Source organism: Lycorma delicatula, chromosome 3 (genome assembly GCF_047948215.1).
Source record: "Lycorma delicatula isolate Av1 chromosome 3, ASM4794821v1, whole genome shotgun sequence".
NCBI classification, from domain to species: Eukaryota; Metazoa; Arthropoda; class Insecta; order Hemiptera; family Fulgoridae; genus Lycorma; species Lycorma delicatula.
The window spans coordinates 193273815-193292182 of NC_134457.1; the positions used below are offsets into that span (position 1 = coordinate 193273815).

An 18368-nucleotide genomic window follows, 5' to 3' on the forward strand; every position below is an offset into this window, starting at 1 on the left:
TAAAAAAGATAAGTAGAAAAAGAATGTATGTAACCATACCAGAAAACAGAAACCTTTTTTTAACCACCTGTTATAAACAATAATTTTCTAATTTGTCCTTTTGAGATGTTTCATATAATTAAATTTTTTATGCTAGATATGAATTCAGAGACTTATTATTCATGATATAACCACAGTCTTGAGAATTAAATTGTAAATTTAAATTGTTCTAAATTATTACTACAATTATGTAGAGGAATAAAACAAGTTAACAAAATTTAATATTTTACTATCCTTAAAATTGGAAATTAAAGCGAGTTATTTAAAATTAACATTATTAAAGATTTTACATATAATTATATATTTAATATATTATGAGATTATATTTAACAATTTGAATGGACATTTTTAAATCACAAAAAAATTTCTCACTTTATAACAACTGTTAAATAAAATTGCTGTAATTAACTCATATTAATAATAATTAGGTCTACATATACAATTATCTAAGCTTGTTTGTTATTTATTCATGATAAGTTTAATGTGTAATTATTATACATTCATAATAAGTTGAAATGTGTAATTTCTTTAGGAACAACAAAAAATAACAGAAGGGGAGAATCAACTTCGGTCAGAAACATCACAGTCATCAGAGTTACAACAACTGATCACAGATATTGAAAAAACTAATGGTTTAATTACAAAAGAAAAATTTGAGGCATTAAGTGGTACTAAACCTTCAACAGAAGATAATAATAATAATAACAGAGAAATACAGCAAGAAAATATAAAATCTACATTAAAAGAAATTATATCAGAAATTGAACAACATGTTGTTGCTGAAAATCCAGATGTAAATTACACACCACCAGTAAGTAAATATTAATATTGGTTTAATATAATTAGTTGCATGTTTATGAACATTTCATTCCTAAGGTATAGTTGTTCTTACACTTTGAACCCCTTGTATTCATATTTGCTGTATTGATTGATCTGCTAATTAGATTAGCAACCAGCTATGAACTACCCCTTTACATTGCAGTTTTTAAGGCTTTTTGCAGTCAGGCCTCTCCATATCCTACATTACAAATGTCAGCTGCTATTTTTGATTATTCGGTATTTTAAGTGGTTTATAAAATTAATGTTTAGCAAATATAGTTGCATAAATTAAACATGAGTAGTTTTTTCTTTATGAATATTATTAGCATTCTATAAATTTGTAATTTTAACCTATAAAATGTTTTACAAAATTCTCATATTTTAATTACTACTGATTAAAATATGACAAAAACAAGGGAGCACTGGAAGTATACGTATCTTGAAACATGTTTTTTTCAATTTTAAATCAACCAAAAATAACAATAATCATGTTATTATTTTTATATTTTTTCCTTTTTATGACCACCAAGGAGTCTAGAATAATGTAAATATATTATTAAAATGATTATATTAATTTTTATTATATATATATTTTTTTTTTGTACTAAATAATAATTTAGAAAATCAACTGTTCTAATGATTCCTTAAATTTTCCTCTACAGTCAGATAGTATAACTAGATATTCTTCAGTTATAAGTATTTTTAAAAAAAATACCTTAAAATGTGTATAGTGCACATGAAAACTCTGAAAAGCTCTGCATGAAAACATGCAGAAGGTTCCAATTATATGAGTTTTCTATTAACAGAAACAAAATGGCAAATTTTATTTCTTTTATCAGTAAATTACTAAAATAATTAATTAAATATCATAAATAATATGTGCAAATATTTTTAACCAGGTCAATACTTATAATAATATTGTTATTATTAATAAAAATATCAGTGACTCATAAAAGCTTTCTTACACTTCATATTTCTTTCAGGTCATCAATTATCAGATCTATAGAATAGAGGAATTATTCAACTTTTGTACATCACTAAATTTATTCATTTGGTTTTTTAGAACAAAATTTTATCCTTAGTGTAACAATTCTATAAATATACATATATATTACTACATAACACTCTTCTTTCGTAACACTCTTTCTTTGTCATTCTTTTGACACTTTAAAATAGAGTTGAATCTAAAGTAATGGGATATACTCAAGTTTTTTCTGTACATAAAAACTGAAATAACATACTAATAGAATTTGAAAAATATATAGATATAATTAAATATATAGATTTAATTAATACATGTTACTAAAACAAATATTAGAATTTGAAAACATTTAATTAGCATATTATTAGAATTTATTTTCATTATGTATTTATTTAGTTCATAGTGAAAATACAATACAAAGAAATTACAAATACTTTATTATAAAGTCTGGGAGAATGTCTATTTGAGTTTGTGGCAAATTTTCTTCTTATTTTTTTTTTATTGATAGATTTTACTGTCTTACAGCAGGAATTTATAATTAATAAACGTATAATTAATTCAGTTTATATGTGAGTAAATAAGTATAAATATATATATATATATATATATATATATATACATTTTATATAAAAACGTGTAGTTAAATTTATCATCTGACAATTCTCATTATAAATAACAGTAAAGTAAAAGGTTTTTTCTCAGTCATGGTGTCTTCTTTTTTAACTTAAATTCCAGCTGTAAATTATGTATGGAGAACTAGGCAAACAGGTTTGCCAAGATTTCTAGTTCCATTTTACTTTTTGCACATAATCAGAAATAGATGTACTAAAGATAGACTTACAGTTTGTAAGATTTATTTCTGTTTACAACATGTACTCACTTTCATGATATTTTAAAATATGCAAATAAAAAAAATAAAAAATTGACACTTGAAATCCCTGAAGAACCTATCTATTCATAATGCAACTGCAAGTATTACAAATAAGTACTATACAAAATTCATAAAGATCTTGAAATTTCAACCTTAATTATGTTATTTGATTAATTGTTTTTCAGTTTTTCAACGTTGGTAATTTTACATGAAAAAATATAAAAGTAATTATGAAATCTATTTTTTTCATTATCAGCCATTTGATTGGTTCAATGCCTATTCATTTCTTTTTATTCTTTGCTAATCTTTAAGCTTCAACTTGCTTAGCCTTGACCTCCATTATCTATTTTTTGTATATTTACGTTTTTGTTCTTACATTACAATTTTTACACTGCACAATTTATAACAAAACCAACCCTTAATCCATTAATTATTAGCTTTTTTTATTAGCCTGTAATGTAATTAATTATCTATAATATGTTATTGTAGTTTTCTGGAATTATAAAGCAAGGTGCTTATTTATAAACATTTGTTTACCAAAGTTTTTATTACAGTCAATTTCTTCCAATCAATCTAGATAGCCAGATTAAAAAAGTATCAGTGTTAAAATATATCTGCAATTTAATTATTTTATAAAAAAACAATGAATTTTATATTCATCAAAAACAATTTTTTTGTCATTTATAACCATGAAAATTATGTACTTATGTTTCATAAAAAGTAATATGTAAATCATCCACCAGCTGCTCCACTGATCCTACATTTCTCTTTGTTGTAACTGCAAAAGCAATGCTGAATTAACTTTTTTGTTGATTATATTAGTAAGAACTATTGATTACATAACTGAAAACATAATAATATGTAATAACAGCTAAAATATTGCAAAATTTTAAATGAATTCAGGTTGAACTTGAAATTATTTCTTCCTGTAAATTTTGTTTGTTAAAAGAAATCATTGAATAAATATCTTCTTTTTTTTTCTTTTTGGTAATTTCAAACTTCGTAAGATAATAATAAATTTTTTATTGGGAAATCAATATGTTGATAATTGAGAACACTTAAGATCTAATAAGTTTATATTAATATCTACCATTACAATCAATATTATTGTACTAGAATCTCAAATACAACAGTTCTCATTTCTTTTAAACTTTAAAATATTTTATCATGTACTTAAAGAAAATTTTCTTAGAGATTAGAGTATATTAGTTACATAGATTAGTCTAAGTAACAGTGTTTTGTGTCTGAATCATGGCAACAGAATGAAATTAGCACTGTAACATATAATTCTATTCTTTATTAAATACAATCTGTATTATTCAGTTCATATGTTGGCAAATATTAGCATTTTATTATAATTTTATAGAAGCATAATCTATTTATAAACATGTTTAATTAAGTTAAGTGAATATTTACCATTTATTTTATTGTAAATAATTTGGCACGGACTAATAATACTATACACTGAATACTGTATATGTATTGTAATTTATATTTATTAATAAAATGCTCATCAAGTCTAGATTGTATCAGTTTAATAGATGTAAGATAAAATTAAGATTTTTGAAACAGCAACCTTAAATCAAAAGACTCATTATAAAACACCAGTTGTTATTAATTTGAAAATAATTGTTAGTTATTTTATTAATACATTTACTTCAAAATCGCATAAAAGTTAAAAATAAAATGATAAGTGAAAAGTAAAATTTGGTGGTACAGAAAATCGGATGTTACTAACACAAATAAAATCTTAGTTTTTTATACTATAAATATAATATTTTAATAGTGGTTTTAAAATTTAAAGGTAACACCTAGTAACATTTTTTTGTAGAATACAGAAGCAGAAATACATTTAAAGGATGTTATTAGGCTTTGAAGAGTTTGGTAAAATGCCATCCCTAAAGCTTGTGGCAATTTCCCAAGCCCATCACTTATTCTTTCTTTACTGGTCTTATGTTTGAAGAATATTTTCAATAAATTAATATCTACTAATTATATAAATATAATATATTATTTATACACACATATATATATAAAAATTTGCAATTTAAATTATATCTCTGAAAATTCAGTTGTATATATACTAATTTTTATTGATACCTATTGAAAAATGGAGACTCCTTGTTTTCTACTTTATCAGTTTACCAACAGTTTCTTATTAGAATATATAAAACAATTATACTTCACTAAACATCTGAATTCTTGAAATACTAATACCAAGAAACAGATTCAAAAGAAATTGCTTATATTTAAAGGATTTGCAAACATAATTTCATTTTGTAGAAGTGGGAGCCACATTTTTTACAGAATTAAAGAAAAATAACATTCTGATATTACAAGTTACTCTTAGCATGACACCACATTCATCCCATTTACTTTGAATCATCTAAAAGTACTGCTCATCAAAGTTTAGAAAGCTCAGTTGATGTACAGAGTGGAGATGGATTAATGGACTGGAAATTGGCTTATTGCTACCTGCAGTATCCTGTAGTAGTAGTATACTATCCTTTCCATTACTATTATTTTTCATGTAAAATGTAGGTTCCTGCTTCAATGTGTAAAAAGCAGAAAGCAACAAGGAAATGTCTTCAGTCTCTTACTGTTATAGTGTTTATTAATGTCCTGTCCCAAAACATTAAAAAATTCACTGTTATGCTATTAGCAGATGACACATCTCTCTCTGAAGATAATTATTAAAAAGGAATTGAACATTTTATGACAGCAATTCAAAAAATTATTAATCAGGTACACTTGTAACAGTCTAACTTGAAGTAGAGACAAAGCCATTGCATTATATGCTTCTGAAGTAGACATAACATTGCTAGTCCCATGGATAGAATTTCCATTAATGATAACAACAGTATTTTTGTGGTCCATAAAGCAAAATTTTTGTGTTTATAAAGAAAAACCTGAATTTTCTGCATCCTGTTCAACACACACAAAATATATGCTCAAATATTTTCAATAAAACCTGAATTAGAATTTTTTTTAAATTATGTTTTATATTTGGTATCTTCATGCATTGCATCTGTTCATCATTTCTTATATTTATATTTTAAATAATTTATATGGCTTTTAATTATGTATTCTCTGACAAATTCTGCAGCAGTACCTTTATTTTATCTTTATATGAAGTAGTATATTTACCATTTTCTATTATGATCTACATTAATTACTGCTATCTACCAATCAGAATAAATGATTTATTTATTAGCAATGCCATCATTACTTAAGACACCCCAAGTAGAATTTCTGTGCATCTATTTATTTACACTTTCTAAAGTTTGATGAGTAATATTATAATATTGATACAATAATTATCAAAAACATATTCTGCATCTTTATTCACTCAGGACCTGTATATGCTAAAATAAGTTTTCTGTATAAGCTTTTGTTGTATTCCTTAACTTTCAAGTATCCAAGTACACGTGGCTTAATGAATAGTAATATGAAACGTGAATATAGCTTTCAGTCTCAATTCACAATCTAGAATGTGTTGTTAATGAAAATGAAAGCAACTTTTTTTTTATTATCACCCACGGGTGCATTTGAGGATGGGAATTTTCTTTTTCCTTAGGGGGAGAAAAAACCATCACCAACTACAGCTGTGACAGCAAGTGCAGAGCTCTCACCCGCTAAAAAAACCTCCCCCTTTAGTCATGCAGGAACCAGACCTAATCCACATGGTATGTACACAGCCCCTGTGCAATCACCCAGGCGCTCTTGTCACCGAATTAGAATAGCCAGAACGATGTCTCCAGGGGATCATTGGCAAACAACGACTCTGAGGATCCCCTGCTACCCACCCCCTAAGGCTGGCCACCCACAGCCATCTGACATCAATCACTCCACCTCAGGTCAACTACAGACTTCCAGCCTGCCTGTCCCCCTCCTCCACTGCCTAGTTTCGAATTATGGTGACACCACAGTCATTACTCTCATCCAAGCATCTCTGTCACCCACCATCACACTTATGATATTATCCACACTTACTGCACTGTGGTCCATCAAGGCGGCCTTCAAGTCTCTCCACCTCATGCAAAAAAATATACGTGTTCTGCCATATCATGCTCTCCACAATCACAGCAGCATCTCGTGGTACTCCTACTCATATGGTATAGGTAATCTTGAAAGGATTCGTGCCCTGATATTAACTGGGTGAGCTAATAACTGGTATCACTGTGCTTCCGCTCTACCCAGCTCCTAATGTCATTGATGAGGCGGTATGTCCACCATCCCGTCTCCACCACATTCACCTGTCATTCTGAACTTCTCGTCGACAGCCACTTCCTCTCTCTCCCCGAAGCAATAGAATGCCTCTCATCTTGCCCTGCAGGTCAATCGGTGGCACACCAGCTATGACTGATGCCGCCTCTGTACCTATCATCTTGTACCCTGCAATAACCCAAAGATTGAGCACTCGTTGTTGGCTCAACAACGTTCTTCTGTTGCGTGCCCTATCCAGAGCACCAACCTAAACAGATGCCTCATAGAGCACTACTGAAGAGTATACACTGGATAGTAGCTTCCTCTTTACTGTACTGGAGCCATCCATACCGCTCATCAACATTGTCAGGGCTTGGACAACCCTGTTTCTGACAGCTTCCTCAACATGTATGGAGAAAGACCTGTGCCCATCCATCCAAATCCCTACATACTTTGCCACCAGGCTGGGGTACACAAATGTTTCACCCTCCCGGAACTAAAGAGAACTCAATCTCTGCCGCCCAGTCATGACAACCACTTTCACTTTATCATCTGCCATACTCATCCTATTAGTAATCAGTCAGCCATGAGGATGGAGACCTAACTTTACTAAATGTCACCTTAGCCATTAGACTAGGTTTTCTTGTGCAGCTTCCAGACAGGAATGAGTCACTGTACAAGCCACAAGCAGAACTGCTGCCTCTCTTGGGAAGCAGCTGATTCACTATCTACCAGTCAGCACCACTGCAATAGCACAAATGAAGCCATTGAGATCAAAATTACATTTAAAAATGTAAAAAAAAATAAAGATTAAAATTTTATTAGTCACCCCAACAAAATTTAGCTTACAAAAATTAAAAAAAAGCTGGCAGTCTCTCATGGTACCCACCAAAGAAGAAAATTTCAAGTTTGCAGAAAAGGAAATGTAAAGGAAGAAGATTATCAATTCTTAGATTCACTGTCTTAAAATCAGGATAGTTTACCTCTAATTTCATTCAGGAACAAATCACGATGGTGCTATAACATAAGTTTCAAATTAATATAAATTATCACACCTCACTTTTTCTAATTTTATGGAAAAAACTCTTTAATAATTTTGCAAATTTTCTTTTTCGGGTATGTTTCTATTGAGGAACCAATGTCCATATTGGTAGTTTTCAGTGATAAGTAAACTACCATTTGATAATTGAAAATTATGTGTGATTTATATAATGTTTATTCACATATTATACTGAGAAAGTTGAACTCAACACATTATAAAAATGCAAAATCAGTAACATGCTGAAATAAAAAATCAGTATGTTAAAGAAAGTACACATTACAAATTATTTATTTTTTTTATCAAAAACCTTGTAGATTTTTAACTGCTTCAAAATTGGCACTAATGACAATCCCAGAAATACAACTGATGGAACAAAATGTTGATCTAAAAAAATAAGGACAGATTATTAAACCATATCATCAGCTTGGTTGAAAAAGGAACAAAGTTTAAATTTTAAATCATTCATATAAAAGAATAGAAATTGGGTCAAAATTGTTTAATTCAGTTCATTTTATACTAAACTTTAGATCTGATATCCAACTTTTGTCTATATTATATATTTATAACAAATTATCCTTTTATATAAATTTTAAGTACTAGTTGTTGCTATTTTTCTTTTCATTAAATTCAGATTGATGTTATATATACCAACACAGAAAATGCAGATAATGAAATGAAAATAAATGGTGAAGATTCAACAAAAGAAGAAAATGAAACAAAAAGAAAAACAGATAGACAGACCTCAACAACATCACTGGATAATTTTCAAACTTCTACTGAACAGGTAAGGGTTCTGGAAAGAGTAAAGAATAAGTTTTTGTATAAATTTTTAATCCGAAATCATTTTTTTTTTTTGTGAAAAAGATAAGGGATGAATAATATACAATGATATTTGATAAAGTTTATAGTAGTATACATATGATTATCTGATAGTATAATCGTAGAAATTTATAATAAATGCAGCTAAAAAGATTTTATTATTCTCGCTGATGTAGTTAATGACTCTTTTCACAGTTAAACGTGATATAAAAACAACTTCTATACTGCGCTCTTAAATCTTTTACAAAGATGATATTTAAGATAAAAAAATATACTGAATAAAAACTTTTATTTACATAATTTTTAATGGTACTTCAGATTTGTTTATGTCATCTCAATGAGATAGTGGCTATTTTAGATGTACTAGAAATATATATTATATTTCTTAACCACATTAGTCATCTAGTTTAAGCTCTTTATTTCTGAAAAGTTTTTGATATTTTATTGTAGTTGCAGGAGAGAGAGTTAGAACTCTAGGAAAAGAACTAGAAATATTTTTATAAAGCAATATTAATACTTTTTCTGCAATTTCTGTACTTCTCTCCAAGGTTTTTAACATAATTTATAATATGTTAGTGTCTCTTTTAACAGTAATATCTTAATTATTGCTGTCATTAACTGTTATTAAGAAATTTTCTTATAATTCTTGCTTTTATCTAGCTTCTTTTTTCTAAAATTTTAGTCAATATTTGGGATTTTTAAGTTGCCTAAACTTTAGAAGCAAGTATGTCTATTGATATCATTTATTAATAATTTTCATTGTGGTATTTTAATTCTGCTTTTTTATTTTACCTTGTTAGAGATCTGTCTTTGTAAAAATAGAAAAATAGAAAAAATACTTTTAGATCATCTATATAATTATGCAATTTTTAGATCATGATTGAAATGTTAGTGGTGCTATTCCACCGATAAAAGGGAGGAATTGTAGAACATTTGCCTGAAAATATCAAGAAAAACCATGAAAAACCTTGGTCAGAGCACCATTACAAAATATAAAATTAATTAATAAAATAGAAAAGTGATTATAAATACAAGATTAATATTAATGCCACTATATGAAAGTACAGATTTAGAAAAAAAGATTTTGAAAGCAGTAATTTTTAACTAATTACTTAAGTAGGCAAACAAGTATGCAGCTAATTCAAGTTAGTATCTAATTTGTCAACTAAAAAAACTCATCAACATATAATATAATCTCTGTAAAATAAAATCACTTACTTTAAAGTAAATTGTCAGAAAGATCTTTTAAGCTATTCAGTAATTTATAAAAAATAAAATAAAATCTTTTTTCTCATTGACCAAATACTGTGTAATAATGTGAAAATAATTGTGCTGTCTGGTTTGATACAAATGGTTATTATTACTGTTTAGGAATAAATGATTTTTTTTAAACAAATTTTGCTTATTTTAAGTATAAATGACGTGGAAATATCAAAATCTTTATTATATTAAAAATATCCCTATAATAATCACATATATTAGTATAACAAATGAAGATCTGATAACCCATCTTTGTATCCTGAAAACTATTCTACACTTTTGAATTTACTATCAATTTATTCAATATTTTTACTATAACTACACATTTAGCTCTTCTACTGTGTTTATGCAATTGTTAGTGATATAAATAAAAGTAAAATTTGAGAAATTGTGAATTTCTCAAGTGAATCGTTTTACAGGTATAAATTAAAAAATTTAATTTATAAGTACAAAATGCTTGTACATTTTCAATAACAAATAAAATTAGTTTTTTACCATTAATTATTCAACTTAAAGTATTAAAAATAAAGAACTTTTAAAAAGTTAGAGGTTGTAGTAATAGATCCAACATTTTTAATTTTTATTCTGTGTTATTTTACTTTTTTATATAGAAATATTGTTACTATTTTAGCAAACTGAAGAAAGGACATGTCATACTTTACTTTCTTTGATCCCTTCACTTCTGGACAGTAACATTTCTTATAATCAGGGTCAACGACCCCTGTCTCTTCCTGCTAGAAATGATCTGTTACACCTTTGGCAAAGTTTACAGGTACACACATATACAGATCACTACAAGTGCTTTAAAATGACGCTTACAAATTTAATAAAATTTTATTATATTAACAAACTTTTACTTTACAGCCTAAATTTCATGCTTATTTAACCCAACATGTTACTATAACTAAATTTCATTCTTTTTAGCTTTAGCTACTAACGACAAACACATGATAGTTAAGTAATTGACGTAAGTAATTGAAGTATATTTATTCAACAAATTCTATGGATTGATTTGGTAAAATATAAATATATTTGCCATATTTTATACGACTAGCCTGCTTCAGAGTGACATTACATCACACTAATTTCCTGATTATCCAAGATTAAGTGATAAATTTTTTCAACCATGATAATATATATATTTTTTATTATTATTTTTTTTAAATTATTATATTCATAATATTAGAAATACTTACAATCTGTTGAATTTTTTCTTTTCATGGAATTGCTTTGTTTTGTAATAGATTAGTAAGCCAATGAAATTGAATAACACATTTAAAAAAATTAATAATAATCTGAATGCATTTCTTTCTGGTAGCTGTTATAAGTATTAAAAATGATTAGATATATTGTACCCTCTCTAATTTGGGGACAGATTAACATTTACTATTTAAATTTTAAATATTAATGAAACAAATAAGATAGATATATCAAAAATATTTAAATTTCTTTCAATAAGTCATACAGGGTACAAGAGTACTAAAATAATGTGTGTAAATCTATACACTTATCACAATAGAATCCATTAGAAAAATTATCAAAATTGTGGGAAAGATTTGAAGCAAACATGAAAATGTAAGTAGATATTAAATAAATATGTAGGACTTCTATTATGGTAAATGATATACCTAAAGAGTAATTACAACATTTAGAAAAAAATTACATTACAATATTAATTCCTATGCAGTGAACTATTTCACAATGTGAAAAATCATTTGTCCCTAATGATGACAACACTGTTTGCTTATTTAAAATCATCAGCTAAAATTGTTAAATATGTTCATTAAGAATGATAATTGTCTTCTTAGTCCTTTTGTTTTTAAAATCATTATAATATAGATACACCATTTTTAGTTTATACCAAGGAAGTGATTAGTGCCTGAAACAATTTTGCAATCAGAAGTTTCATTTTTTGAAATTCATTGCAATTTATAAATACAGTTTGGTATTAATATTTTATCCAGTGCAGTCCTCATGAACTGAATGAAAACTTTAAAAACATTCCAATAGTGATCAGCAGACCATAATTAATAGTATCTTGGCTTTCACAAAAGCCAGGACTGCTTTGAATGATTTTAGATGCAGATCCATTACCATTATCCATTTTAAACTAACTTGATCAATGATAACTACTCCAAAAATCTCTTCATGGGGCTGGCCCATTCAGCATTTTCCTTGAAAGAAAATGGGATTGACTCCAATTTCATGAATTTTCAACTCGGTTTTTCATTTTAGAATTTTTTAGATCACTAATAAATATTATGTTGAAAAAATGTACCACCCTATTGTGTATACAACCTGTGATGATTTCAGCACCTTAATCTCTAATCTAAAGAAGATACACCAAAACAAAAATGAAATGAAGCATCCATAAAATTGGCCTATAAATGAACAAAATGTAATCAATTAAAACCTGCACTAAGACATAAAAACTGATTTGTAAAACTTAAAAAAAGTAAGGAGATGTTATATTAAAAGTAACTGATAAACCATCAGTTAAATTTATAATACAGAAAGTAGCTACACAAAATAATCAGTAAATAACAAAAACATGTCACAAAAACGCAAAATGTTCAGCAACATTACCACCATTTTCAGGACAACTTTTCATTCGTATTTTACACAAATATGCAAATGATACATTCACAGCAGCATTCTTTAATTAAATAAATGAATAAGAAAAATTTAAACATTTATAAAAATATCAAGGAAAATTAATCAATTTCAGCCTTAAGAAACTAGTATGAGTAAACCACTCTGCAACCATTTTTTAGTATTAGTATTCTTGAATAATCATTACTAAACAAAAGAAGGTTTACTTTGATAGAAATTAACTTGTTTTGTCATTTAGTGTAGTTTAATTAATAAAATTTAAAATTTTCTGTCTTTTAGTAGGAAATTGAAAGAATTATTTTGTTTAAAAATGAATCAGTTTAATACATCATAAGATAAATGAATGTTTTTAATAGATGTAACCATATTCATAAGATTTATTAGTTTGCTTCAATATTATACAGCAGACTAACTTAATATTATTGATAAACAAGACATATAACTAATTAAGTAACAATAACATTATTAATCGTAATTATTATTTTTGAGTTTTATGTATAAATATATTTATTTTAACTTAAAATAACCTTTAGGTGGTTTTTACTAAATTTAATTATTAAAATCAATTGATAGTACTTAAAATAAAGAATTTTTATTATAGGAAATAAAAACATAATAAAGTTATTATTTTACAGAAATTAATCTTTTTAAGATTCATATTATGCCTTTATAATGTTAAATTATAATTAAATTCTATTAAATAAATCACCTATGTCTTATCTTAATATTCTGTGTTAAGTGGTTTATTTAATAGAATTTAAATATAATATATATATATATATATATATATATATATTACTAATAAAAACATTTTTTTTAAATTATATTATTTGATTTCATATTATTATTTATAAATTTGAGTTCAATATAGCTTTTTAGTAAGATTATTTCTCTCTTTATAATTAGACTTTTTTTGTATTAAATTTTGAAAAGAATTGGTCGACTTCTTTTATATTAATTATTCATTAATATGGCAATATTGACATTTATTATTACAATGAGCATAAACAAAAAGGAAAAAATATTAATTTTTGTTTTAACTTCTTAGAAGAATGTAACATTAGTCTAACATAGTCCATCTGTATTTATTTGACCTATCTTCAGTATCTTTATCAGAAGATCAATCATTCAAAATATAAATGTACAATATTACATCTTCATACTGGAAGAAGATAAAATTAGTTTTAAAGTTGTTTCTTTTGAAGTATTTACTAAAGGTAAAGCTTTATCATTCAGTTTTATACATCTTTTTGGCTTTTGTGTGTGTGTGTGTGTGTGCTTAGACATGTTTTGACAGGATCCTTTTCAGCAGTGATTTATTACATTCTTTTTAATATTGATTTGCTTTTGATTAAATATTTGAGGGCTCAAGAATATATAATGTAAATGTTTCTAAATATATGTGTAGAAATAAGAAAAAATATAAGATGTATTAATGAAAATTAATACTTTAAATTATTTAGATTGTCTATCTATTTTTAATAATAATTTTATTACTTTCAAGCAAATATTAGATAATATATGTATTTAAAAAAATAAATAACAGAACTCAGCATATAAATTCTAATCAGCTAAGTTAAACAGTAATTTTCTACGCTAAATGATTCATTTTAATGATAAACTGAAAAAAACTGTTAATTGTAACAATTTATTAAATATGTCAAAATCTCATATATTCTTGTATCATGAATGACATAAAAAATTTGAATATTAGTTCAGTAAATACCATATGGAACACATTTTATGTTCTTTTTAAAAAAAAACCAAGTTGTGTTTTATAAATGTTTTCTTTAAAATATGTAAAACGTTTTCAGTCATACATGTTAGTCTTCATTAGTAACTGTAATTTTGATAAATATTCTTCATTAATTAATTAATTCTTCATTTTGTTTAAATTAAAAATTATTACTTAGAAAGAATCCACCATTTTAAACAAATATCCTTGTTAATTGTTTTTTTTACAGACAGTCATCCATTTCTCCAACATGCAGATTATCTGGACCAGTTTGATGTCAGGATACTTTAAAAAGATACATTATTTATTTTTGTAAATTTTGTAATTTAAGCATTTTTTTTTTTTAATTTCAATTTTATACAGTATAATGAGATTCATGTAATAGAATGATTTAATCTATTTTCAAATTGAGAATTGATTTTTCATATTTACTCATTAGTATTTGAATTTTTTGATGTATCAATTATATAGTGAGCTTATGTACAAGCAAAAGCTGTTGTAGCAATAATATCACATTAAACTTATCCAGTTCTTTTTCTGAAGAAATGTGAGTGACATAGTGAGGCCAGCTTCTTACTATGGCCAACTTTCTTCCAAATTTATCTTATTATGAGTAAAGTTTGAATGTATTACAAATGAATATATTAAAAATGAGCTCAAATAAATTTTTGTAATTTAAACTTCATTCTTTTGTTATTACAATAGAGTTTATATAATTTCTGCATTATTCAGATTTTTGTTCATCCAGATCACATCCTCTCATATCTAGTCTTTAGACTAGATTGTTGTCATTAGCAACTACAATTGTATTTATTTATTCAACTACAGTATACAGCTAATAAAACAGTGGCTTGCTTTATAGACAATTATTTTGAAATTAAGGATAAAAACAAATCAGCCCCTTGCTTAGGATCAGTGCCGGATTTACCTTGGACGAGGCCCCAAGCAAATCGATATTTTTGAGACCCTCCTCCCCCCTATGAGGCCCCCCGAAAGTTCCAATTGCCTATTATCCTACAAAATTTCATTTGATAAACATATAGGTTATGATAACAGAAATAATCAGACACAACCTGATACATTTTTTAATGAATTTTATTAACCTTAATTTTTCGTTTGAATTTTTAAATAGTATGATTCGAATACATACCTTGTATCCTTGACTCAAGCAACGAAACAAGATGCTTCAAGAATCTCTGCCGGTTTAGACAAAGACGAACAAAACATTTGACCAAGGCGCCATCTTTTTGTTATACATGGAAATGATGCGCGGGAAAAAATGGTTTGCATGACAAACCAATTTTAAAATATACTGTCATTATAATCTATGCTATAAATATAAATGAAGCTTTTACTAATTGAAAATAGCAATTACAATTATAGATAAGTTATAAAAGTAATTCATAAAGTATTATAAATATATTCTTTATTTTTTGTTAATTTTACTTTTATTTTACAAATTTTTTTACTTTTTAAGGCCCCTGTCAAAATGAGGCCTCAAGCAGCTGCTTGTTTTGCTTTATGGTAAATCTGTCACTGCTTAGAATTAAAAGAACAATAATTATTGTATATATAATTCAACTTGATCCACCCAAGTACAGAGTTAAACTAAAATGACACTCACCTTATTCTTTCATACATCTACAATAGTACTTTCATGGCAACCCACATCCTCAATTGTAATTCTTTATAAAATGTATATTATCAAACTACATATTAAACTCAAAATGATAATTTAAAAAATATAACATAAGACTTCAGAAATTAAATTAAGATAAAAAATTAAAAAGTTAAACATTTTTTAAGTTATATATTTTTTTTAAATTATACTGGATCAAGTTGAATTATACTCGTGTGTGTGTGTGTGAATATATATATATATATATATTAATTTCCTACTGATTGTACATTATACATTGTTTTCTGCAGAAAGAGTACATTAATTTGTCATTTTACACTTTCTACCTCAGTCACTTTTACAATTTTGATGCATTTAAAGCATCTGTGTTAAAAGCAGCAACAGTTCAGTTGCTTTCTATGAGAGTAAATGTACTTTTTACTACCAGTCCTTGTAATGAACAAAGTGTCACTTGCAGAAAAGAATGTCACCTGTAATTTCATGAACTTGCCACATTGATACGCAACAGTATGTTTGACTCAGTGAAGAATACAATCGGAAACCACTTCACTCCTCACTTCCACTAGTATGCTAATTAATTATAGGAACAACTGTGCCATTTTCAGGCATGACTGGTTCTTGTATCAGATCACCTACAACCATCACACTCACAGTATTTAACTAATATGAGTGGTAAATATACTCTTATTATTTGTTATTTGTGAACCATATTTTTTCTATTTTTATTATTCAGCCTTTTTTAATTTCTTACAGATTGCTAGTGAATTAAATCAAGTTTTAAAAGAACAGAAGGAGGAAGAAATCAAACAAAATGGAGAAAACGTAAGTAAGTTCAAATAATTAATAATTTTACCTGCATTTGCATATCATAAATTTTGTTCTTACATCACCATAAAGAAATTGTCTTATAAATTTCTTTTTGCATTTGAATAGTCATTGCTTATATTTCATCATGTTTATTGTAGGCTATATATTTCTATATTTATTTTAAATTAAAAGTCAATTGTATAGTAAAGCTATAAAGTCAAGAAGCAGTATTTTTACTGAATGAATATTTTCAATGGATTAAATTGACTTGTCCTTATCTTGATAATTTTAAAATCACCTATTAAACCTATCTCAACTTAAAATGAAAATCTTTGTTTAAATTAAATGAATAATCTGAGTCACTTCTTCCTGATACACAAGACAGTAAAAATCAATACTTACCTTCCTACAATCTTCAAGTCCAAAAAGTAAGTAACAAAAGAGCCAATGACATATACATAGGCATGATGTTGCAAAACTATACACCTAATAAATATTAGAAGTAGTTATAACTGAGTCCTGTTTTTTGAAAGTATTTTTCAACTTTTCATTTCTCAGTATTCATTCTGTAAAGAACTGAATGACTGACTCTTCATTCTTCACTTTTTGAAAATTAAAATGTACAAAATGAAAAGTGCAAAGTGTTTTTCATAAAACTAATAACTTCTTACTTACTACTTTTCATTTTTAACTCCTAATTTTCAAACCATTACTTTAAAACAAAAAAAAATTAAAAGCAAAAAGTGAAATGTTGGAAATTACATTTAAAAAACACACTTTTTGACTTTTTAAAAAAGTTTTTCTGACTTTTCAGAATGTACTTTTCAAAAAAAAAAAAAAAAACATTTTAAGAGTAAGTAGCCTTTGAGAACTAAGTATAGGATAATTTTGTATTTGATAAATTTGTATATGATACTGTTAGATTCTAATAATAATCACAGCAATAATAGGAAAAACTACAAAAAAATTTAAGTAATTAGAAATTCTATTTACACTGGAAAATTATGGTTTCAAAAATATTCCCTTGAAATTCTCTGTGATATATTTTTATGTGTATTAATCATTTATCAAGAAAAATATTTTTAAGTAGTAAAATAATAAATACATACAAAAATATTAACAAAGTAAAAAAATATTTCAAAACTATTAAACTATATGTATTCCATCTTAAACATGTAAATAAAATAAGAAGAGGCATATTACAAAAAAAACTATTTTTATATCATAAATTTAAAAAAATTAGATCATCAAATTTTAACTGAATACCCAAAAACAAATATATATAATTGAAACAAAACAATTATAACCTAAGAACTTAAGGGAAGAAATGTTCAGAATTATGTGTTAGTAATTTATAGAATAGTAAATTTAGCATCTTTTCCAAATACTTAATATGATATTAGAAGATGAAAACAGATAACAAGATGTACATTTGAACCCTGCATCAGTTTGGCAACACTGCTGTTAGATGACTGATTAGAAATTTCAAACAATCATCTGTAAGCTGGCCTCCATGGCACGAGTGGTAGCATCTCA

The 18368-nt window shown here is 26.4% G+C and overlaps 1 protein-coding gene across 4 annotated transcripts in view; it reads left to right on the forward strand.

Moving 5' to 3' along the window:
* LOC142322316 (uncharacterized) overlaps positions 1–18368 on the forward strand; it is a 264731-nt gene that overhangs the window by 132683 nt on the left and 113680 nt on the right. For 3 of the 4 annotated variants that reach the window (XM_075361256.1, XM_075361257.1, XM_075361254.1), the window contains exons 5-8: positions 572–850; positions 8591–8743; positions 10670–10810; positions 16779–16847. In XM_075361256.1, the coding sequence (XP_075217371.1) occupies positions 572–850; positions 8591–8743; positions 10670–10810; positions 16779–16847 (642 nt within the window). The remainder of the gene's footprint in view (positions 1–571; positions 851–8590; positions 8744–10669; positions 10811–16778; positions 16848–18368) is intronic. The other variant, XM_075361255.1, reaches the window with a different exon arrangement.